The 24,367-nt window shown below is 55.5% G+C and overlaps 2 protein-coding genes across 2 annotated transcripts in view; one reads left to right on the top strand and one right to left on the bottom strand.

The window, feature by feature from the left end:
• Nucleotides 1–3: 3 nt before the first annotated feature.
• On the bottom strand, nucleotides 4–3,976 carry NPPC (natriuretic peptide C). Its single transcript, XM_030026982.2, has 3 exons — nucleotides 3,760–3,976; nucleotides 1,898–2,234; nucleotides 4–442 (listed from the first exon to the last, which is right to left on the bottom strand). The coding sequence occupies exons 1-2, from the start codon at nucleotides 3,850–3,852 to the stop codon at nucleotides 1,911–1,913; spliced, it is 417 nt and encodes a 138-aa protein (XP_029882842.1). The 5' UTR covers nucleotides 3,853–3,976; the 3' UTR covers nucleotides 4–442; nucleotides 1,898–1,910.
• An 11,641-nt stretch (nucleotides 3,977–15,617) lies between these two features.
• DIS3L2 (DIS3 like 3'-5' exoribonuclease 2) overlaps nucleotides 15,618–24,367 on the top strand; it is a 197,270-nt gene continuing 188,520 nt past the window's right edge. Inside the window, exons 1-3 of the mRNA XM_041126654.1 lie at nucleotides 15,618–15,633; nucleotides 18,003–18,217; nucleotides 18,335–19,057. Of these exons, the coding sequence (XP_040982588.1) occupies nucleotides 18,082–18,217; nucleotides 18,335–19,057 (859 nt within the window). The 5' untranslated portion in view covers nucleotides 15,618–15,633; nucleotides 18,003–18,081. The remainder of the gene's footprint in view (nucleotides 15,634–18,002; nucleotides 18,218–18,334; nucleotides 19,058–24,367) is intronic.

Raw genomic sequence — 24,367 nt, 5'->3', positions numbered from 1 at the left:
GAATGATTTTTTTTTTAAGTTTTTCAACTACTTAGGACAAAAAATGTTACAATGCTTGACTTTTCATTTAGTTACATAAATAATTTTTTTATAAATATCTCTTTATAAACAATATATAAATAGCTTTACAACATAAATACATTTATGCATGACATGAATTTACAAACAGCAACGTTATACAGCTGGCTTCATCAGTCTCTTGGAAAAAGCACTGTCCCTTGTCTTGGTGAGTGTTTGTATATATAATATATATAAGATAGAGAGCACTTTTTTAAAAAATAACAAAACCAAAACAGCTGGTGCCATGACTCCTCGTACCAAAAAGAAAAACACAGCCACATCTTTTGTCCATTCCAGGGGGGGTCTCTGCTTTTCTAGGCGTTGCCTGGGGGATGGCCCTGCCTGGCCACGGTAGGAGAAAATGGTCTATGGATTCAAAGCCCTGCGAGGAATGAGAACAAAGTGCCTGTTAGTCCTTGCCATACAACACCCTTACCCGTCCCAAGCTGAAACCGCTGTGAGAATAATCCTAGCATGGGGCCAGGGGATGCTGAAGTCAACAGAAGACCTCTCAGCTTTTTTGCTCATGCTGAAGCAAGGAGAAAGCTCACTCTTTGCTTTCTGGCTGTTTGGTATTTAGGGGAGAGGCTGAGGGAAGCATGCTGTTCCTCCTGGCTCAGGGTCTAGCAGAGATCTCTTTTTCCTGATGAGAATTTAACAAGAGAGGATGGGTGCGAGCTGGCTGCATGGTGTGCATGCGCTTCTTAGATCCCCGAGTTGGGTGATTCCTTGGGAGTACTGAGGAGCCACTACACGAGGGAGCAGAGGAGCAGCACCCATCCCTCCGGGCAGGGCTACGGACCAGCGCTGGTGTCCTGTGGGCACTGTTGGGCCCTGCTCTTCCCATTGCTCTGCAGAGCAGCAGGACGCCTGGATCTGGTCCCCTCTGTGCCCGATTATGTTACTGCAGGGTCAAGGCATGTCCCTGTGGGTGGGGCAGTGCTGTGCTGTGGGGACAAGAGTGAGTGGCCTGGGCTGCGGTGGGCAAGCGCTTCCCCAGGTGTGAGTTCATCTGCCTGTGACCTGCTGGCAGGGACCAGGCCAGACCGGTGCCTCACTGCCTGGCTTCCCCCCATCACCTTCAGGAAGAGCTGGCAGGGGAGGAGCTGCAGTGTTCCTCCTAAACTGGTCACCGCAGGGAAATGATGCTTCTTGCCCACTGGCCCCTAAGCACAGTGGCTGTGGAGCGCTGTGGGAGGAACTTGTCCCAGCGTCCCGTAACTTGCTCAGATGCAAAGTCTGAGTCGGGAAAGTGCTACCCTTGGCTGTCACCACAACTAGGAGACACCTGGGGCATGTGTGTGTTGTTTTTCCTTAAATTAAGGGAACTGGAGCATGGCTGAGACAGGTGCCTCACTAATCCTCCCATCACAGGCGAGTAGTGGGTACCCTGCCCTCCTAACACGTGTCCATAGGTCACCTGTGTCTGTCAAGCATAGGGAGCAACTGGGAATGTATGGCTGCACTGGAGCTCCTTCTGCATTCTCCTCGGAGCCTGCGGGTCTAGCTCACGCAGAAAGGGGAATCTAGCCTGAGCTGCTGTGGGAGCGATGAACTAAAGTCGGGGTCTCCGATCCTTCTGCAGAGGCAGGCAAGGCAGCCGGGCAGCAGGAGGGTTGTTGGAAGGGTGGGAGCGCAACTGAGGCCGACTTCGGGGTCCTCCTCTCTACCCACCAGCAACGCCGGGGTCTGCAGGTGGCTCAGCGGGCTGACTACTACCCGCCGGCATCTCGCGTACGGCGGAGCGGCGCATCCTTCCCCGAGCGCCCCGCAGCACCCCCCCCCCCCCCCCCCCACCCCCCCGGCCCGGCCCGGCCCGGCCCGGCCGTGCGCTCACCGCCAGGGGTCCCTCAGCAGCCGAGGCCGCTCATGGCGCCGATGCGGTCCAGCTTGAGGCCGAAGCAGCCCTTGCCCAGGCCCTTCTTATGGAGGCCCTTGTGGCGGCGGCCCGGCGGGTCCTGCAGCAGCCGCGCCCAGCCCGCCCGTGGCCGCGTCTCGGCCCGCGCCTCCCGCGCCTCCCGTGGGCCCGACCCGCCGCCGCCGCCGCCGCCGCCGCTGCTGCTGCTGCTGCTGCGCTCCTTGTCCCGCTCCTTGTCCCGCTCCTTCTCCCGCTCCGCCGCCGCCTCGGGCGGACCCGCCGCCGCCGCCGCTGCTGCCGTCGAGCCGCGGGAGGCCTGGGGGTGTGGGGGGGGAGAGGGTCAGAGAGCCGCCGCCCCACAGCGCCCCCCGCCGCCCCCCTCAGGATAGCCCCCCCCCCCCGCATCAGGGGCGGGGACCCCCCCGTTAAGGACGCGCAGCGGGGCCGGTGTATCCCCCCCGCGATGCACGGCCGGGATTGGGGGCTGTGCGCACGCCGCCCCCCCCCCCCCCCGCCCCGCCAGTGCAACCCATCACCCCGCGACTGTGCCCAGGGCATCCTCCCCCCTCCCCAAATCCATGCTCCTTGCCCTGGGGTTGGAGCATCCCCCCAGCCCACACCAGAGCGGTGCCTTTCCCCCCGCCGCCCCCCCCCCCCCCCCCGGCACTGTCCCGGTCACTGCGTGCCCATCCCGGCTGGGGTCACCGCATCCCCCCGCAAAAAAAGGGCTGGTGGTGCAGCAGCCCCAGCCGTCCTGCTGTCACTGCACACACACCCCCCCCCCGATAATCTGAAGGGGCTTGAAAGCTGGCAGGGGATGCAGTGACCATTTGGGGGGGTCACTGTGTCCCCTGCCATCTTTCAGGCCACTTCAAGTTATGGGGGGGAGTTCCTGCCCCCAGCCCAGCTCCGGGAGAGTGATACTACTCTGAGCAGCCCTCCCCACATCCCTGCCTTGCAGAGTGTCCCCAGCAGCGGTGGGGAGATCAGGGCTCCCCTTCCCTGCTGCCCCCTCCCCTAATTAATGCTCACTGGGTCCCCCCACTCCTCCAGTTCTGACCCACAATTACAGGGGGCACAGGCCCCCCCCATCTCTCTCCCCGCTCGGGGCTGCTGCCCACCAAGCCCTGGGGATGCTCACCCCCATTCATCTCCCCAACCCCCCCCCGTATCACCCCTTTCTCTGCAGCCTGCACCCCAGTTCCTTACAGGGACACCACCAGTCCTGTCCCACCGCTGTCCTGGGGCACCCCTCAGTCCGTGTCCCTGTCTCTGCGCCCAGCCCTCGGGGCAGTGCCACCCAGTGTCAGTGGCCTCCGGTGCATCCCTCCTCCTCAGCATCGCAGGACACCCAGCTCCCTGGGACACCCCCATTTGGGGTGCCCCTTCCCCGGGGGATGCCCCGGGTGCCCCTGCCTGGCCTGTTTGGGCAGGGCTGCCTGGAGGGCTCTGGCCTCGCACCCTGCCCGCCGTGCACCTGCTGCCCGTCCCACTCCAGGTCTGCTTCCCTTCCCCAGTGCCCGGCACGGAGCAGGGTCCCGGGGTGACACCGGGGAGCAGACTGCCACCCTCCCCGGCCCCGATCCCGCAGGGTATGGGGCACACGGCATTCCCCTCCAGCCCCTGGTTTGGGGCTGACATCCCTGGGACACGCACGCTTGGGACAGGCTGGAGAAGAAGCAGGGGGGTCCCCTAGCACTCAAAAAGCCCGTGGGGAAGGAGGACCCCACTTTGCACCGACTCTGCCACCCCAAAGTCACCCCACATCTCCCCCCTGTGCCGTTAGGACCCTCAGCGGGACGGGGAGAGGAGGGAGAGCGGGGGGGCAGTTCCAGCCATACCTTCTGTGGGAGCTGAGATGCCGGCTTCGCCTCCAGCCTGACGGAGAGCAGAGCGAGTAAAAGTCCACCAGCCAGCAAGGGTGAGATCTGCATCCTGCGAGGCCGAGCGAGAGGGGGGCCGGGGGGGGGGGGGGCAGCGGGAAGCCAAGGGGAGCCCCGGGGAGAGGCTGGGACCGACGGGAGTCAAAGTTCAGAGCGGAGCCCCGAGGTCCCTCCTGCCGCCTGCGAAGTGCCGAGCTAGTGAACTTGGGCTTTCTGCTTCATTCATTTTATAACCCAACCTGCTCGGTGATGTCATCTAAACAACCAGGTCCAACCCGGCCTCCCACTCCACAATAGCAGGAATTTAAAGGGGGGGGGGTGTCCCCTCTTCCCTGGCAGGAACAAATGACACATCAGCCCAAGGCAACCGGCTCGGGGAGTTGGAAAGCAGAAAGGGAAAGCGGGGGGCATTTGGCTTCATGCCCCCCACCCCCAGACCCCCCCTGCAAGCTGTCTGCCCTCCTCTTGCCCGGCCACCCCACAGCCCCTCCGCTCCCCCCCACTTCCCTGGTGACCCTCCCGTGGAAGAACATGGGCCAGCCTGGGGTGGCTGTCGCAGGCTTGGGGGGGGGTCCCAGTGGGGGCTTAAGCCCAAAAGACAGGAATGAGTGCAAAAAGCACTTTTTTTCACATCCAGGATCAAATCTGAACCTGTCTGTCCCCCAACTCCTCTCGCAGGTCCCTGCTCGGCAGGAGGGGGGACACTGCCCTCCCTGGCAGGGATGCTGGGGACACAGGGATGCAGGGGGCAGTGGCACTGCTTGAGGGCACCTAGGTGGGTCCCTCAGCTTGGAGGGGGTGACCTCCTCCCTCTGGTCTCCTGGGAGGGCTGGATGGTGTCCCTGGCCCAGGAGATGGGACTTTCCACACACCCTGGGGACGTACTCTGCAGGGCACAGTCAGTGTCACAGGGTCCCTGCTGGGGACAGGACCCCAAGGGCTGAGCCACCGCAGGGCTGTGCATCCTGGCCTCCTCCTCCTCCTCCCGGAGCTGGAGGGTGTGCGGGAGAAGGATGTGATCCCTGTGGCTCGCAGGGGCTCTGGGGACACGGTGGGGGCTCCCCCTGCCTCACCCTTCCCCTCCAGCAGCTGGAAGGGAAGGATTTGTGCTGCTGCTACTGGTGTGCCTGGCACCAGGCAGCTCTGGGGCTCCCGTTGCTTTTTGCCCATGGAGCTGGTACCATCCCTGGCACCCTGGCCAGGGGGGATGCTCTTACTGGGATCAGGCCAGCGGAAAGACACCGCTCTTTGCAGAAGCATGCAGGGCTGGATCGCACCAGGCTAGATTTGCACCCTAAATCCCTTTCCTGGGACCAGGGAAATGCTCTGCTCTTCCCCCTCTCCCCAGGGTCAGCTCCAGGCTGGTCCCTTCCTCCTGCTCCTTTTCTTGCTCTTTCTGGGCTCTGCTTATCCCCAGATCCCTGGGGAGCCATGCCTGCTGGGGAGCCATGGCTCTTTGGGGGTCCGTGGTTTTCCTGCTCGGGAGCAGGGAGATGTTTCCTCCTCCACAGCCTGGGCTACTGGGCACGGGACACTTCAAAGGAGATTGGCTTTTCAGCTCCATGTGAACGGGAGCTGGAAGGAGCAGGTCTCGGTGGTTTTTCCATCGTGCCTGCCAGGTGGAGACAACTTGGACTTTCTGGAGTGTGAAGTTGTGCTTGGGCATTTGTCTGCGTGCAGGCAGAGCGAGGTGATGGAGTCGGGATTAGAACTGACCCCAGCTGCCAGGGAGCTGTGGGTGCAGGCGAGGAGCAGAGAGAGGCCCCTTCTCTTGGGGTTCAGCTCTCGTCCCACCCAAAGCATAGCTGAGATGTGACATCCAGCCTCGCTGGGGTGCAAGGAGGGGGGGGTCTGCAGCACTACCCCCTTCGGCAGGGCTTGCGCAGGGGAAAGGGGAGCAGCAGGCAGCCGAGCCCTCCGTTTCCGCAACCTGGGGCTGTTGGGGTGCCCAATGTCACCAGCGGCACAGCAGCTGACACAGGGTCCTGCCATCACCGTCCTGGTTGTGCTGGCTCCTGCCCTGATGCTGTGGGCAGCCCTGCCCTGCGGCTTCTCCCAGGGGGACCCGGGATGGGGAAGAAGTCGGGGTGGATGGCTGGGGGGAAATGTCACGGCTTGGGGAGGAAGGGCTGCCTTGCTTGCCACCAGCCCCCCCGCACACTGCGGGATGCGGGGTCGGGAGCTGTATCACAGCTTCTCCACCAGCCCCTGGCCCCGGAGCATTAGAGTGTTGCCACAAATGCCACACTGCGGTCAGGTCTCAGCCAGCGCCTGCCCGCAGGAGGCTCGTCCCTCTGCTTTCACCAGCGTGGTTTTCATTAGCGTGTTTTCTTTGTCACACTGTGCAGAGCCTCGGGTTTGGGGGGGGCTGTTCTTTATAAATCCAATTAGTCTTGTTATTCAAATTACTCTGCCTTTTCTGCTGAAAGTCGCTGGAGTCAGAGCCTGGCGCACACAAAGCCCTTCCCTTAACTCAAACCAGATCAGATCCACCAGGGTGGCAAAAGCTCAGAGGGGGGCAGAAGAGGTGGCCAGGAAGGGGTTAAGAGCATGAAACCCTTCTGCTTCATGAGATTGGGGCAAGTTTTTAACCCTTGAAGGGATGTGCCTTCGTTAGCCCACGGCCCTGCAGGATGCTCGCCCAGGCTGAGAACCGGGAGACTCGAAGCATGTGTGGAAGCTGAGAGCGTGGGGCAATAAGGGCTGCGCTTGCTGGGGGCTTCCCCTGGGAGTTGGAGAACAAGGGGCATCCTGCACAGAGTGCCAGGCTGGAGGGGGCACCACCCCTCCCCATCACACCCACAGACCCAAAGAGAGCTGGGGGGAGAGAGGGGCTCCAGGGCTGGTCTGCCCCTGACGAATACCAGCGTTGACCCAGGGGTTATGGGGAGACAGGCTGCAGTGTGTTTGGTGAGGGGGTGGCTCGGGGTGACCTAAGAAAGGTGTGAAAATCCATATTTGACTGCTCGTCATGTCACATAATGTCCCCAGCACACTTCCCCATGTGACAGCAGACTAAGGGCTGTTCAGAAGTGTCTGTATGGTGGCAGAGGTGCTGGCTCCGTCCAGCCTGGATTTGAGCCTCTCACCCCTTTGGGTCCTGCTGGGCATCACCCAAAGCCAGGATGTATCCCGCCCTCCAAAAAGCCGCACTCCTGGGGCGGGATGGGAAGCTGCATGTGCCGAGTACTGCCCGAAAGCAGAATATCACTGCTGTAGGGCTATTTTTAGGGGAGACACTGCCGAGCCTTACCAAAGTGGGGGTGACCTCTGAGAAGGGGGACTCGGGGGGACTGTCAGTGTGTAGGGACCAGGGAAGGGAGCGGTACGTGTGTGTGTGCAAGAGGGCACACGGGTCCCCAAGCCTGAGGATGGAGAGGGATTCATCAAAGTGTGACTGGTGCCAGCATGATTTGGAGGGTGGGAGGAGATGGGTCATGGGGGTACGTGTGACAGCAGCACGGGGTGTTTTGGCCCCATCACAAGGGAGGGGTGAGCGATGCCTGCGGGTGAGGCTGGATCCTGGCTGGGCAGCGCTGGGGCCCTGGCTCTCTCAGCTGAAGTCAGGAGCCAGGTTCTGGGCACCTTCCAGAGGATGACCCCAAGGAGGTTTACAGGACAGAAATGTGGACTCTAGCCTGAAGAAAGCTGTGCCACCACAGCACCAAACAGCCAGCTATCTATCCCTTTTTAATTCTACTTGCTTTTCATTAGGGAGCGTGTTTTTGTATGATTTGGGGAAATCGCTCCCTGGACTTATGTCTCTTCTGCTGCCATGGGCCAGGGAACATTTCCCAACGGAGTGATGGATAACTGTACTGTGAGGATTTCCAGCTGATGCTGTGTGAGCACTGGTTGTCCCTTTGCAAAAAGAGACATCAGAAGGCTGCATGCATGCAATGGAGATGCTGGAGTGGCCGACATTTTCCCGCAACCAGTGGCCAACCCAATGAGCTGTTGGTTAAGCACTGTCCCAAAGTCCATCAGTGGCTTTGGAACAAGCCCCAAAACATTGCTGCTCTTTGCTCGTCCTGCCTGCGTTGCTCGGTACCCACCTGGGGCAGAGCCAGGGTAGTGGAGCAGGTACGAGGATGGAGCAGGTACAAGGACGGAGCAGGTATAAGAATGAAGGCGGTACAAGGATGGAGGAGCTACTTCCCCTCCAGCACAGCCACCAACTACCAGTCCCCAGGAACAAGATGTGTGCTGGTGTTTGCCAAGAGAATGCCACTGAGGTTTTGACGTGCCACAACAGGAGCTTTTTAGTTTACGCTTTTTTTACTGGTTTTAGAGTACCTCTTTAGGGATCTGGTGATAGCAGGCTCAGCAAGAAGCAGTTTGGGGGTGGATTTCAGTTTTGGCTGCAGGGATGGATAAGCAGCCCCCAGTGCATGTGGTGGCAGGGGACCATCTGGTCCCACTGCTGTGGCAGGACGCAGCAGGCCATATGCCTCCTGAGGATGTTTTGAAGCAAGATTTTCTGGGGAATAACCCTATAGCCCCCGAGGGCAGGAGCACCGGCTGGGGGCTCAGACGTGGCCACCAATAGCCCCAGGGCCCAGGCAGCCACCAGGCCATCACGGGGACCATGTGGCTCCGCACGCCAGGGTGCGGTGCTCCTGGGGCACTGTGGCAGCACCAGTGCCTGCTTCACCTCCAGGTCTCCGTGTTTGAAACGCTGGTGGAGAGTTTGGCCTGTTTGAACATCCCTGGTGTTTATTTTGGATGTTGCTGCTGAATGAGGCATTACAGGAAACACTACATGATTTTGCATTTTCCCCTGTCTCCTTCAGGTCTGGAAGAGGGCTCTGGCCCAGGACACACGCATGGCCAACATCGCTTCTTCCCAAACTGGGACAGTGATGGGGAGAGACCCCGCAGAGCCACCCTGATGGGGCAGGTGAGGACGGGGCTGCAGACGCAGCAAGGCCATGGAGACCGAGAGAGCATCTCTGTCCCTTCCCGAACCTCCCAGGGTGGTGGTGGTGAGGAGACAAGGGAAAGCCCCAGGTAGAGACTCCTGGGTCTTTGCTAGTGAAGTGCTGGTGTCCTGGCAGGCAGAGTGTGTTTTCCCCCCAGGGGCTTGCTTTGGCGTTTCCCTTTTGGGGTTTGCCATTTTCCCTGTGCCCACTGGGATGCTCCAGTCTCCTCCTGACTTTCTGGGTGTTTCTTTTGCCCGGGGCTGCGCTGGGATGGCCATGCTCCGGGGCCGGGCTGCCTTGCTGAGCTGGCGGGAGCGGGAACACGACATCTCAGACTTTTGTTGAACATTGAGAAAATGAAGCAATTCTAACGCACGGGTGAGTCCACGCCATGAGCCTCCCTCTGTGTCAGTCCTCAGAGGATATGAATTGCATTGCCTCCAGCTGCCGGCAGCCTCAGCTCCACAGCTAACGTAGGGGCAGGTTGTTGGGATTTTCCAAGATAAACGCCACAGTCGTCTTTGTCCTCCCTTTCTCAGACGCCTTCCCCCCAGAAATGGGGGTCTGGCAGCATTTCACCCACAGCCTGGAGGTCCCAACATCAGCCCAGCTTGTTGGTTTTGGCGCCGAGCACCCCTTTGGGAAGAGGTACTGCCCAATAAGGTACTGCCCAAAGGGCCGATGGCCAGGAAAGGCCAAAGGATGAGTTATCGTCACCACATTTCTCCCCACAGGGAGCCATGCCTTGTGCAGATCCTTGGTAAGGATCCAGCAGGCCAGCAGGGACAGACCCCCAGCCTGTAGCCACGGGGGACCCCATCACAGTGCTGGAGCTGGATGCCACTGCTGCACCGCGTCACCCCACCACAGCCCCGGAAGGGGTCTGTGCCCTAACATGCTACGTGTGCATCCGTGCCGGGCGAGCAGGTCCTCACTAGCCCCACAGCTCTGGCAGCGGTGCACGCCCTGGCTTGGCAGGAACCTTTTCCACTTGGCTTGGCTGGGGGAAACCCTGTCACCCTCGAAGATCTCGTCAGCAGCTCCCTTGTGGCTGCCCCCGCCAGCCCCAAATTCCCCCCAGCCCCTCTGAGCTGGCTTCCTGGGAACCCAGTGCCAGGTGGTGGGAAGTCCCTTTTGGCATCGGTCCTTTGGGGCAAAACCTTTGGGCTTCCCAGGCCTTTCTCTGGAGCATCCCGGATGTGGGAAACCCCAGGGGAGCACTGGGATGCAGGGAGCTGAATCTGTGCTGAACTTGGGGATGGTGGTGGTCAAGCCCATGACCTCCTGCCAGGGCTGTGATCCCCCTGAAGCCAAATTTGGGCTTTCTGCCCCTTTTTTTTCTTTTTTGGAGGAAGTCTGGCTGTCTCCCACGGGAGGGTTTGTGCGGGTGCCAGGCTGAGCAGCACAGGGTGGCCCTGGCCAGGGAAGGAGCGGATTTTGGCACTGAATGGCAGGGCAGCCTTGCAGAGCAGGTAATGGTCTGGCCAGGCCTCAGCCATGCTTGGGAACAGCCAGGGCCACCGCCTCTGTGGCCGGGGAGCGCTGCCGGCTACGGGGCATTGCGGCGGCCCTGCTGCCACCCCACGGGCAGCCATTGTGGACGTGCTGGGCTCCACAGCCCTAACCTTTTGCAACCAGACAGAATAACAATGCCGGCCCACTGGGTTATAATGGCCGGTGTTTGCTTGAGATACAAAGGCACAGCACTTTCACATGAGGTAATACTGATAAGTTACACTCTCATTCACCACTCCGCCTGCCAGCCGGCAGCGGGGCCGGCAGCGGCCCCTGCTTGCCTTCACTGAGCTGCCGGGACGTGCCCGCAGGCCCCTTGGCCGTGCGGTCTCTGCTGGAGCATCACCCCCTGCTCGCCCTTGGCATGCTGTCCCCACCCGGCCCACAGGCCTGAAGTGGCCCCTGTAGGGGCTGTTCAGATCCCATCCTGCGTGTGTGCAGTGTGGGATGGAGTGGCAGCAACGGGGGGTTGTGGGGTGAGTCCCTAACCCTGGGACTGCAGAGCTGTGTGCTTCCTTAGTCCCTGTCTGCCTCTAAGGCAACTTCTCTGCCTCCTTCGGAGCATCTGATGGGGCTTGAACTCACTGCACATCCCCTGCCCCGTGTGCCCTGTCCCTCCTGTCCCCCAGCCCTGCTGCCCACAAACTCAGTAGGTGCAGGGCAGCTCCCTGCCCAAGTTTCCTGATGGGACCCGTGGAGCTTCCCTGTCATCTGAAACCACTTTGAGCACCTTTGGGAGGCTCAGTCCTGCCACTAGCAGGGCAGGAGGGTGCATGGAAACCGAGGGCTGGGCTTTAGAGGAGATTTGACCATTATAACTGGGTAGGATTACTGTGGAAGAGATTTAAAGGTATCCAGGAGAACCCAGCTAAATCAGGAGCAAGGCACCAACCCTGCTGCTTCAACGCCCTACCCTGGGACCCCACCTCTTTCCTCTGCTGCCTCCTTCACCTCTTTCTTGGCTGCCCGTCCCTCTTTGCTGGGGTCTGGTTCTCCCTTTCCTTTGCTGGACAAACACAGCCAAACCAGACCTTCCCTCCTGCCTGGGGCAAGCTGCAGGCATTCCTTCAGGTGCTGCCGCATCTGAAGGAGATGGGAACCCACCAGTCCTGATCTTGGGTGGTGTGTTTCCCAACCAGAGGTATGGAGGACTCAGGAGAAGAGTGGAGAAGCTGAAGGACGGGTGGGGCAAGACCACATGTGTTGTGACACAGTTAGCAGATGGGTATCTACTGTGGAGAGAGATGTTTTTTAGGTTATTTATGGTAATAAATCTGTCTCCCTCCCCTCTATCCCCCTCGAGCGTGACTTGTGTCCTCAGGTCAAGTGCCCAGACGGCTCCCAGTGCCTGAGCGAGTGAGACTCTGGCCTAACTCTGGGTGCTGCTGCTGCAATCGAGACATTTCCAAGGGTCCAGAAAGAGAGGCTCCAGAGCAAACCTGTGGCCCTGCTCTGCCTTCGAGCGTATCCTTGTGCCATGTCAGTCTATCCTCTGGACACCAGCAGGGAGGCAGAGGCAGAGCACACTGCTGCCCTCCATCCTTCTGCCATGGCCCGCAACCTGAAATATTCAGTATCAATGAGAGGTGACATTCGGGTTGGCAGGGGAGGTGTTTCCATGTGCAGTGTCGGCTCGTGCCAGGTGGGCTGCGGGAAGCAGACAGAGGCGTCGGAGGAACCGCTCCACTCCCATCCAGGGTTCCCCCTGGTGAGTCATCTCGGGGCAGCTCCAGCCCTTTGGCCAGTCACTCCTGATTAACACTGATGTAAACGAGCGCCGGGCGGGCCCTTACTCCTCACTGAAACCGCAAGCAGAGGAGCCAAAGCCTTCGTAAGCAGGATGCTCCCAGCCAAGGAGCCATGCGGTGCTCTCGCCTCGGCCGAGGTGCCGCAACACGTTCCAGCCTCCAACTTCGGGGAACAGCTACCAGTTACTGCCCGGGGGAAGATGGTGAGATAATTCTGCACTGTGGGAAAGCAAGCTGGGACACGGGGCTGGGCTTGCTGCTACAGGACCCCAGGAAACAAGAGTGCAGGGGAAAAATCTGCCCAGGGACCCGCTCCCTTTTAGAAAGCCCATGAGTTGCCATGGAGGGTTGTGGAAGCAGTGGCGAGGTGGCGGCTCCTTTCCGCTCAGCAGCCACGAGGATGATGTGGATGGAAGGTGGGGCCAAAGGCAAGACCGAAGCAGTCCAGCCCTTCCCTGGGAGGGATTGTGTTTAGTGAGATCCTGCATGAGGCACAGGCTTGCTGCCACGTCTGCACATGTCCTCTTTCACAGGGTGCAAAGGATGGGCACACAGCTGGTCCCAGCCACAGAGGGATCTGCTGCGTGCCACCAGCAGGGTGGTACATATGTCCTGTACCTCTTGTTTGCATGGGCTAGTGATGGGGGAGAGCAAAAGGGGGCACAAACACAGGCTCTGCCCCCTGGACCAGACCAGATTTCCAGATCCCTGGCTGCTACCAGGAGAAGAGGGCTGAGAAATGCTCTGCCAGTCTGCTGGGGCTCATGGCCCCTTGTGCAGCAGGGGCCCAGCTGGAGGCAGGAGGCGAGGATGACGGAGGCATCCAGCCGTGAGCCGTATCCCTCTCGCCACGCATGGTATCACTGCAAAACCGCAGGCCCCAACGCCGGCAGCGGCACTAACGAACACTGAATCCTCCCCATTTCCTCCCCCCCTCTATCATCTCCTGAGGAAGGAACAGGGCATGCTGAAGCTGCTGCAGCTGGTGGCACCACCTGGTGCAGGAGGGAGCCTGGCCAAGCTCTGGTCTCGGCTTCATCCCCAAGGGGGTGAAGAAGAGCACACCGCGGCGTGACTCAGTGGCATGGACGGGAGCTGCTGCTCCCACATGGCTGGCACAGAGAGTGGGGCTGGGGGCTCCCGGGTTCCCCCTGCCCCAACTCCCGCTCTTCCAGGCAGGCGAGCTCCTCGCTTCTCCATGCAGCAAGAGCAGCCCAGAGGGATGGCGCAGGCCAGCCCTGCACAGCTGGGGACGTGCCATCACCATGCCTTAGCAAAGCAGATGCCAACTGCCTCGCTTCAGCAGCAGCCGGGGGAGCAGGAAGAAGCAGGGGAGCGCGCACCCTTCCACTGAAAGGGTGATCCCACGTGGCCACGCTCCCCCTGGGGCCAGCTCCAGTGGAAATGGCGTCCACCCTCTATCTTTGGGGCTGGGGAGGACCAGCTGCTGTGTGACTGGTGGCTCTGCCCGCGTGGAGGAAGGCTGCTCCCTTCCTCACTGTCTGGGCTGTGCGGCGCCTGCGTGGCCGGCGTGGGGCAGCTTGCTGTCTCCTAGCCATGCCGGGGCAGAGCTGAGTCCTCACTCCCCTCCTTGAGGTGGCCAGAGCTGCCAGGGTGGGGGCAGCTGATGCCGGCAGATCGCAGGCAGAGCTTGTTGGCTCTGCCATGGTTCATGTGAACGAGACACGGCCTTTGCCAGTGGCATCCTGGCGCTCAGGGAGATGTGGCTGTCCTTGTGCAGTCTGTGCTTGCTGCCCTTGGTCCCACAGCGAAAGCCCAGTGCCTTCTCAGGGCAGCTCCCTCGACCAACCCGAGGGCTGGAGCTGGAGTGGTCTGTGCCTGCCACGGCTGCCATGGGCCACTTCACCTTCAGCAGCTCCATCTCAGAGGGCTCGCCGCGGCTTTGTGGAGGCTTGGCAGCACTGGCCGGGAGCATGGCCTCAGGGCTGGTTTGTGTCTAGGAGGGGCCAGCAGCCACAGGTGATGCTACACACTGAGCAGATGTGGCCTCATGGTCTTTAGAGGTGACAGATGCCAGGCAATGTGGACACCAACCTGCAGGATGCAGGATGAGGAAGAAGCACTATGGGCCAGGCATCTTCCCCACCCTAAGTGAAGGGAAAGCATGGACAGCCTACTCAGACCGATGCTCCTGCCGAACTGAAGACTCAGCAGAGCCTTTCCCCACCAGAGCCCTGCTTGGAGACACCAGCTCAGGTCCCTTCAGACCCTTCCTCCACCCCCTGAGGGGCTGCTCCAGTCAGACAGCTCAAACGGGGTTGACTGGGGGTGCCATGAGGCCAGTTTATTGCTCTCCAGTTTTTCTTCTGGCTGAACTTCTTTGGCAAACCCAGCCTGAGTTTGCAGGTAACACCAGAGTGACCAAACCACCTACTCCCAGCCTGGATCTGACTCTGCTATAAAGCCCTGTGGGAGGTCTGCAGCCACAGGAAGAGCAGGGAGTAAAAGTCCCAGCTCCTGACTCTGGTCTCATGCTTTAACATCACCCTCTGATGCAAAGGCTCTGACTTATCTTGGTGGAGATCAGGCCACTGCCGCTCAGCACCAGGAGCTGGTCGTTACTTGGGTGCTGTGGCGTGGGTGGGCCGGAGGATCGGCAGGTTGCGTGGTGCCCAATCTCCAGTGCTAGGGGGGCGTGAAGAGCTCAGGGAACAGGAGCCCAGGAGCCTGCTCTCCTCTGCAGTGAAGGTGAGGCCCTGTAGGTCTTGAATGAGGCTTCCCTGCGCGGCTTTTGGAGGTGCAGGTGCCTGCAAAGCTCTGAGAGTTTCCACTGGGACAATACCAGTCTGAGCTCTTTACGATATTAAACCAGCTAAACTATGATTTTTTTCACCCATCTGGCTAGAAACTTTGGCTGAAGCAGGAGTGCTGGCAGCGAGCTGGACCAAACCATCAGAGAGGCCTCAGCTGGCCCTGGCTGGAAGGGGGGGTCTGCAAGCCCCGGGGACGAAGGCGTCTGCCGGGGACAGCCTGGGTCGGGTCCCTGCTGTGGTGACCGCACCTCCCGTCTCCCACCTCCCCTGCCGGGAGCCCGTTAGATGCCCCGGCTCAGCCTCCCACAGGAGAAGCCCCAGCCTGGGTGGCCTCCCACCCTCACCCGCTGGGACCGACCACGGTGGGGGGCCAGACCCAGCCTCAACCCTGTCCGGGGGCTCTCCTTCTCCTGGCAGGCTGTGGAGATCCAGGGTCCCTGCCCTCGGGGGGGGGGGGGGGCACCCTCCCTTCCAGAGAACAGGGCTGGGGCTCCCTGTCCCCTCCCGGGACACCCTCTCCCCTCCCGGGACACGCTGCCCGCCCTCCCCACGCCGCCTCCCTCACAGGGCCCTTCCCGAGGTCCGTCCCCAGGCCCGGGCTGCCCCCGGCGCCGCACAAAGGGACCCACAGGCTGGCGGGCCGCCCCGTGCCACTCGAGGCCGCCCGGGGGTCCTGCCCCAGCCCCGGGGGGGGTGCGAGGGGCCGCGGGCCGGGGCCGCCCTGTCGAGGAGGAAAGGTGGGGAGCGAGCGCTTCGCCTCTGAGGCCTTCTGGGCCCTGCCGCGGCCCGTAGGCCGCCTCTGACCCGGAAGTGGACGGTGGGTGCGCTGGGACATTTAAACGGCGCGGAGCAGCGGGGGGAGCGGTTCGGCCGGTGAGTGGCGGGGCTGGGCTGGGCGCAGTGGTCCCTCCGCGGGCCCGGTCACCGGGGTCCCGGCCTAGGCTAGGCTAGGCTAGACGAGGCGAGGCGAGAGATCGCGGCTCCCCGGACGGTCCCGGCGGCGCTCCGGCCCTGTCAGCCCCGTGGCAGCGCCGCCGCCCTGACGGGGAGGGGGGGGGCCGGGCCCGGCCCGGTCCGGCGGTTTGCTGGCTCGTCCCGGGGCGAGGGTTCGTCCGGCGGGCGCGGCGTCCCCGGTTCCCGCTTCGAGCCCCGCAGAAGGGCGGCGGTAGCCTGGGCTGCCTTCCCGAGGGGGTCGGGGACGCTCGGGGCGAGAGCGCCGGCGTTGGCGCCTGGCAGGGGAGGCGGCGGGGGGAGCGGCGGCTGCCCCGGGTCCCGCGGGGGGGGGCCCTGCGGCCCCGGTCCCGGTCGTGCTGCCGGCGCCGTAGCGAGTACGGCCACCCTCGGTGCTGTGCGGCGGCTGGGGCGCTTGGACAGCCCCAGAGCGCCGTGTCCAGCGGGGTGACGGGAGGGTGATGAGGGCCGGTGCCGGGGACGAAGGCCGGTGCCGCTCCTCAAAACCGGCCGGGTGAAAATTAACGGGCGGTTTTCAACCTGGGCCCGGCTAAGCGAGCATCTTCCCTGGGCGCTTCTTTCCCGGCATTTCACTCATCCGCATCGCTGTCCCGTCTGGGAGCGAGGTGGGGTGGGTGTACCTCATACCCAGCTCTGCTCCCCGGCCGTCGGGAAGGTGTCAGTTCCTGGTTGCCCGTGGAAAACTAATAACGAAATTGTAATGCGTGGAGGGCTTGCAAGTCCCTGGTTTTTTGTCTGTGCTCCGACTGCTAACGCGATTGAAGTTGCAGAAATTGTAGTGGAGGCGAGGTGTGAATGTTTATTCTTTACTTGTAAATAAAGATGGCAAACTCCTGTATCACGGAACCCGTGTTTGGAGAGTAGTCTCGCTGGCTTTTATAAATGTTATCTACTTCTATTGAATTGGCAACGGGAAAAGGTGACGTTAAAAGAAAGCTTGCTGTAGACCTCCCCGTGTGAGGGTTTTGTAATAGCTCTGTAGCAGGTCAGTCTATTAGAAAAGTTTAGCTGTTGGCCAGGACCAATGGAAAATCTTAGGAACAAGAATCACAAACCACACAAAGAATTTTTCCTATTTATTCAGGGATTTTTAATTTTTGCTTTGTATTGTGAAGCCTATTCACATCCGTGCTCAATTACTTAAGTAAATCTCGCTGCAACACGCGTTGTTTCCCTGAAAAGGCCAGAGCAGGCACTCTGAGGAGGAGTTGGCTCTGTAGTCTTTGGTCCCTGCCGAATGATGCCCCATTCCCAGGCAGTGTGTGCATGGAGGAGACTGCCTTGGGGGCTTATCCTCTGTGCAACCACAGCAAAAGGGAGAAGAGGACTGGGTAAGGGTGAAGAAAAAATCCAAGCATTGTGGCAGTAGGGAAGGGAATATAAATTTCTCTTCTGCTGAGCTCTGTGTTCTGTCCTGCCAACACCCCTGTGCTTAGAGAAGTGAAGAGAGAGAGTTTTAATGGATGGTATCCTTTATTTTAGCGTAGAGTCCGGTGCCCCTCAGTTCTGGCATAGAAAAGATGACAGTGAGCCCTGAAGTTCTCAGTGTACCAGCTGGGGTGAAGTTCAGCTGTTCAGTTTCAAACATGTCTTGAAGGGGAAAAAAAGAGGCATTTTTGTGAAAACCTGCAGAAGACAGCAGTTGCGCTGGGCTCCATTATCAACATATTTTTATATTCCTCTTTGATGTTATGTACAGCAAAAATCATTGCTATGTCCTGTCTATACCTATAATTTACCTTAGTAGTAGCTGAGGACAATTTACTAGATTGTTTTGCTCCAAAAACTTAAAAGCTAGAGCAGCTGAAAAAGGATTGAAAGGTGCTTGATCTACTTAAGTTCCACACTCATGCAGCAAAGGTGGAGGTGTAATACCATCTACAGAAACTGGTGCTGGATGGAGTGGCAGCCAGTGCATCTCAAATCACTAAGAATTACAAGCTCTTGCAAGACAGTTATTTGTGCTAGGGAATTTATTTTCTTTCCATTGCACTGGGAGTGAGTTTATGGCTAGAAAGACAAGCTGAAATGGTTAGTCTTGATATTTGAAGCAAATGTCCTATATAATCCAGAAGTGTCAGTCACTGTGGGAGGGAGATAACAGGCAAGGTATGCTTTTTACTGCAACATTGAAACACTTCAGTAAGGATGCAGTTATTTTTGAAGACTCCAGGTTGGACATGACAAGATTTTACTTCTGATAACCGCTAAACTGATGTGTGTGATACAGTCTGTCAGTCACTGCTTTAATATACCTGTCTTTTTCAAAGGCAAGGAAGAGCTGATTAAAGGAATTCCTTATATTTGGGGTCTCAGCCTCGGGACAAAAATCCCTGTTTTGTGTGGCGTATGGGCAGGTACACCATATGGGCCATGGTCACTCCTAGGTCACTGACAGGGATTTGGTGCAGGGCAGGTGTTGAGTATATCATGAAACCCCTTCCCCCCCTGCGGAGTGATTTACCAACCCAGAATTTCTGTAAAGGTCAGTCCCTTCTCATTTAGTACATTTTTATGTCTTTTAGTGTAATCAATTATTTGATCCTTTGTTTCAAGAAAATAACCCTTTTTTCCCCCTGTGTCTATTCATAACTCTTTGAAGTTTGGGCCTTTTACTGCACTATGGATCAGCTGGGGTATGTGAGAAATACTACTTCTGCCCAAGGTGCCAAAGAGGGATTGAGCAAGCCTGCTGCTCCCCAGAAGAACGCTTACGCGAGGCTTGTGCAAAAGCACCACAGCGGCCGATTCCGGTCCTATTTGAATCACATTGCACAGAAGATGCAGCTAGAAGAGAGCACCTCCAATGACCCCAGCTCAGATCTGGACCCGCCCCTGAGGAGAGGCCTGGTGAAGGATAATCCAGCCAGGAATGGGTTGAATGTGCACAGCTATTCACCGGTCAGAACATCTCACCTGGAACAGGTGAACATGCTTGGAGGAGTTGAGAACGATAAACCCCAAACCGCTCTAAACAGATGTCGTCATAAAAAAAATGCCACCGTTAGTCCAGAAGGAGACTTGGAGGTGGAGGAAGACTATTATGTACATCAGCGTGGAGCTGCAGTTGACTTGTTAAATACGAGTGATGCCCTGGGTGGGAGAGTACTGAACAGCCTGAGACACCGTGCAGCTCTGCAGAAGTCTTCTGGTTCTGATGAAAAGGACGAGGAGGACATGTGGAGGAAGAAACATAAGAAACGAGGCAGGTGTCCTGCCAACACAGATCCAGCAGCTGGACACTTGTTGACTGAGCAGTTTAGTGAGGATGTGCTGGCAGTAAATGCCAGGAAAAACAGTCACTTGTCTCCAGGTCAAGTCCAAGGTGAGTTCACACTAATAAACTGTTTGGTCCATTTGCTACAATTACTGTGGAATTGAATGTGATGTTTTAGTCATGAGTGAGTTAACATGAGCCAGTTCTCTCTCCAAGTTAGTCAGCCCTTAGTTACCTGTGGGTGGCTTTGTCCTGATTTACAAGTAAGCCATCCAGCATGTGCAAATGGCTTCATGTGGAGCCAGCTTGGTGCTGGCAGAACCTAGTCCCCTGGCCTAAGCTCTGTGAATGTGGCTGTGCTACTTCCAGGATCAGCTCAAGAGTAGGAGAGCCCAATTTCTGTGGTGTAGCATCCAAATCAGTAAGACTGCTGGGTCTGAGCTGACTCAGGGCAGAGTCACGCTTTTCTCTGCATTGCCTCTTTGGATCCAGAGTGCTGGTTTGCCTTTGTTTAGGGTCCAAGTCCGTCTAATACTCAGGGGCTAAGATGCTTGTATAATAATACCTCATTCCTGATACAGAGTGTTGACTCCAGTAAATTTTGCTGTTAGTAACAAAGAGACCACGTCTTGCAGTAGTAAAGTGAATGTGTCTCTTTCAAGGCAAAAAGCCCACATATGGAGATAAATAAAAGTTTTTATTAAAAAAAGCAACAACTCAGAAGACAGCATCCACAAGCAACCAAAGCCAGGCAGTTTAAATTTGATCTCTCAGTGTAATGGATTAAAACTTCCTCTGAATGTTATTTATGGTGAAATACCTGGATAGCCTGATCTTATGAGCTGGAGGAACTCATAAATGTCACCGTATTACATTCTCTGTAACATGTAGAAAAGAGATCGTTTTCACAGCTGGGTAAGACAGGCCTGAGGCCTATCACAACTCTTGGATTGGATATCAAGTAAATGTTTAACGAAATCAGTCTTACAAAACTATGCCCTATCACTCAAGAGTGGCAAGTAATACACTTTTTTCAGGGTTTGTGGTATTTTTGAGACTGTGACACTAGATCATGTGCTAAAGTTGGTAAATTTTCATGAGTTCTTGCAAGACAGATCATAGTTACAGATTTAACACAAGCAGATTATGCTAAAATTTGTTGATGAGCTTGATTTTTGGGAGGGTTTTTTCTTTTTGCATGCTTCATTGTAACACTATTTATTATGCTGGCCTGTTATAATAGACTTTGCTACCTTTCACCCTTCAGCTTTTGGAGAGTAGGGAAAAGCAGCTAACAGAGGTAGAGAGTCTAGAAGGCTTACAGTTTGTAGCCGTGAAGACGATAGGTGCCTACATGGATTTTAATCTAAAATAAAAATACCCTAACTTTCAACAGCAAGCACCCACTGTTCCCTCCTGCTCTAGTTGGGAGTGGAGTTGCACAAACCCTTTGAAAACTAGTTGTTTGTTTAGCGTAAAGACCTAGAGCAGAAAATGTTGACCCTCATGTTTGACATCCCAGGTGGAAAACTCACCCTGTGGGGAAGATTATCGGAAAATTATTTGTTTAACAGTGACACCCTTCCTCTTCTTCTCCTTGCATGCTCCCCCCAGCCACCCTTCTGTGTAGCTGAGACTGGTTACAATCCAGAACACTTGCAGAGACATGAAAACAGTTTCTTGGGGAGGAAAGAAATAAGAAAAAAAAAAAAGTAATTTGATTCAGAGAAACGTCTTTTCTGCTGTTCAGTTTGAGTATATTTTAGCACTCTTGTTTAAGTGAAATGAAGATTTTACAGTATGCAAGCGCTTAGGTATAAGAACTCACACATCACAGTACCAGATTAATATTTTCTCACTTCAAAGCTTGTCTTCTCTCTTGATGCTGATATAAGTCATATTACTTTGCATAGGCAGGTGTCTGGTTTGATCAGTTTAAATCAAGGCTTGTGAAACTGTGATGGCAAGAATTGCTTCTGTCATAGCGGTGAGGCATATCATCTTTTCAGTAGTGACATTTCCTCACAAATTAACTCTGTTCAGGCTGTTGTAGGCTTTCCAAAAGGCTCTTTGAGCTAATCTCAAAGCCAAGCATCTCTCTTTATATCGCTTCGTTTCATTGTCCTCTTCTTAACAGCTCTTCAGCTCAGGCTTAGCCATGGTGAGGTTTGCAATGACCCTAAAACTGACAGTACTAAAATTGAAGGCAAACATGGAGGGCTGAGAAAACCCTTTGAGTGCCCTGGGGCAGGCTGTAGGCAGTGAGGGACTGGTCCTTGTTAATGTCCTCCCAGTGGTGCAGCAGTTCCTGTGGCCTTGGGGGAAAGCAGAGTGGTTTGTGAAGCCCCAAGCAAGTGTCACTGAGCCCTGGAGCTCACTGCTGATGTGTTCCTGTCCGTGAGAAGCACTGAGGATTGCCTTTGTCATTCTGTACCATAAGGCCCCAAGACGAGGCTTGGGGATAGAAATAATTTCATAGCAGATAATTAGGAGTCTGACCATGGCAGTCTCTTCTGGCATTGCATATAGTAGCTGCTTTTCCTAAGTATGGGAAACTTTGCAGTTGAGAGAGCTGAGTATGAACAAAATTCCGTTGTCCCTTGTCTGAAACATGTGACACAGTCATGAAACTGCAGGTTGGATTCACTCTACGGTATCAGCACTCTTGGGTTTGGGAAGATGAAACTGCTTATAGATGCATTCCACAGACTGCTCCTTTCTGTGCAGCTATAACCTCTGTGAGGAGAATCACCATAAAGCCTCCTGTTCTGAAGTTTCTTCTCAAACAAACCCCAATAATACAGAAAATAATCCTAAAATGCCACTTCAAATTGTGATGCTTATAGTTTTTTATGTAATACAACTTTCCTGCTGGTATTTTTCCCTAAATCTCCAATCCTCTAGGTTCTTTGGGTGCTAAAATTTGGTTAAACTTCCTTAACAGAAAGTCTTTTATGAAGTCCCCTGGGTTGTTTTCTGGTTTTGATCAAAGGCTCTAAGGGTTTTCCCACTTCAATCCAGAGTTAGTCATCAAAATCTCTTTTCAGACTGACTGATGTTTCTGTCCTGAAAGGGCTTAAAACCCCCTTTTCCTTGAGGACTCTTTCTGTGGCATCTGTCTGTCGCGTGCCAGTAGTTGGGATTTGCATGGCTGCTAAGTGGAACTTCATCTTAAATATTTGTGATGCGTTGCTTTATCAGTAAGTAGTTTAGACCAAGCTGTGTGTTTTATTTGGGACAGCAAGGTTTTGCTTGCTTTTTGGGTACGTGCACTTCTCAACCTGGTTTTGAGGGAATGTTGCTGTTTGACAGCATGTTCCTGAGCCTGCTGGAAAGCCTAAAAACCAGACATCTGCAGAAGAGAACTGTCCTTCAAACGTGGAGTGCAGCATGGTGTTTGGGAACACCATCTTCCAGCCACACTTGATTTCAGAGGATCTTGGGAGCTAGAGTACCTGGGAGTGAGGTGGCTTTATTGATGCTGAAGGCTTGGGTGGAGCAGGATGCTCGTGAAGGCTCATTGCTATGAAATAGATTCAGATTTTGCAGGGCTGGATATACAGTCTCAGTCTGTATCTGCAGACATCCTCCTTGGGAAGAACACCACCACCACCTTTGCTAGGTAGCCTCTTGAGGCTCCTCTTACTAAAAGCTTCAGCGGTTTATGATGTGATGGAGGTATCTTGCCCATCTGTCAGGGTCAGCATGCCCCCTGAGTAGAAACAGACAATTCCTGGATAACAACATGCCTCATCTGAAACGGCATAAGATTTCCATGGCCCTTTCTGATTTATTATCTGTCTGACACTTGGCATTTATTTGCCCAGCCACTGGTACTTAACCAACTTGGGCAGCTTCCACAGAAGAGTGTTGCTGGCAAGCAGGCTGGTGTTTAGCATCACAGCTTTAAAACCAATTGTTGCTGTTGGATGGTGGTGTTGTGTTTTTGGGTGCAACCCTGACATTTAAAAGGTTCAGGAAAGGTAAAGGAAATAGACTGGAATGGCTTTCCTTGGTGGGCACAGCTGGTCAAGAAATACCAGCCTTAACAAGATGACAAAATCTTGGTACACTGCAGTATATTTTGTATTTGCCTTTGTTTCTCTGAGGGAAGGAAGAACCACAGCTTCTGCTTTTTCCTTATTGTAAGGCAAATTTAGGATAATGCCACTTTTTAGTGGTGAGCCTTCCAGTTCTTGTGTGGTGAAATTCAGTACTTAAGAATGCTGTTATCTCCCTATCTGGCACCAGTAAATATGAGCCAGCAATCTAGTAAAGGCCACAGAATCAGCTCAATAAATGGAGAATGTTGGTTGCTGTGGAAATCTTTAAAATGTAGCTAATCTTGCCAGGTCCAATGTAATGTTCCTTAGATGACATTAATCATTGTAATAAGATATGGGAGAGGAGGGAAAACTAGATTTACTGTATGGCTCCATCTGAGAAACACATGAAAAATAGAATGCTCCTTTCTCTAATGGTTTAGCAACATCATCACAAACATAAATTTCTCTCTTGCTTTTGATAGAAAAAAATGTTGCATTCCTGAATCTTGTGCAACTAATGTTTTTGGCTAACATCAGCTATAGTATGTGAGTTAATATCTGATGTATCCTCTCTTGGGGAGATGAGATCCTGCCCTTGCAGGGACTGTGTTTTTTGTATGTGATCTAATAACTGTCTTCCATGCCCTTTACCAGAGTCCTGAGCACACCATGCTGGAGCAGGACAGTTCTGCAGCTGAAGCCCTTGCATTTGGCAGGAAAGGAAACACTTGTTGCTGTTAACCTGCCTTTTTTTTTTTTTTTTTAATTATGTTTTTCTTCTCTTTAGCCCCCATTATGTAGGTAACTATGCCTGTCCGTGTGGTGTGGGTGCTAGGAAAATAATAGGCCAATACAAGAATCAAATTGCTTTTTACTTAGTTTTGAGTCTTTTCTTTAGTGTGACTTGTTGTCAGTTTATGCAACAAAGGTCCTGTTGAGCTCCCTCAGTGTCAGTTTCTTATGAGATCAGGAGTTTGAGGGTAAAGGTGTGAGTATGGATGCTAGTGAGTTAGCATAATAAAATCACAGCACATGTGTAATGGTTTAAAAGCTGCTTAGAACTAATTAAATGAAGCAATAAATTGAGAATTGTTACCAGCAGGTGTGTCTGGTTACTGCAGTGTTATGTTATGACCCTGTGCTGTTTAATACTTCTGTCAATCATCAGCAAGAAAACATACAAGTAGGATTGAGAGTTTTTTTGGATGCCTTGGAGACCGCAGGGAGTATTGAATAATGGGGGCAGTTACTGGCAGCCGTCTGGATCACTTGGTTGACTGGGAGCAGGCAAAACAAAATCCACTTATTGGGCCAGTGTAGAACCAAGCTAGCAGTGTGAGGAACCCAGTGTGGGAAGCAACAGCTTGGAAAA

The sequence above is a fragment of the Aquila chrysaetos genome, chromosome 10, assembly GCF_900496995.4.
Source record: "Aquila chrysaetos chrysaetos chromosome 10, bAquChr1.4, whole genome shotgun sequence".
In the NCBI taxonomy this organism is placed as follows: domain Eukaryota; kingdom Metazoa; phylum Chordata; class Aves; order Accipitriformes; family Accipitridae; genus Aquila; species Aquila chrysaetos.
The sequence above is the reverse complement of the archived record's forward strand: the minus strand, read 5'-3'. Positions and strand labels throughout refer to the sequence as shown.

Excerpts from the sequence above, each read along its gene's own strand:
- NPPC (XM_030026982.2), bottom strand. The coding sequence starts at position 3,852 with ATGCAGATCTCACCCTTGCTGGCTGGTGGACTTTTACTCGCTCTGCTC. Across the intron at positions 2,235-3,759 it reads CATCTCAGCTCCCACAGAAG|GCCTCCCGCGGCTCGACGGC; the intron begins GTATGGCTGGAA and ends CCACACCCCCAG.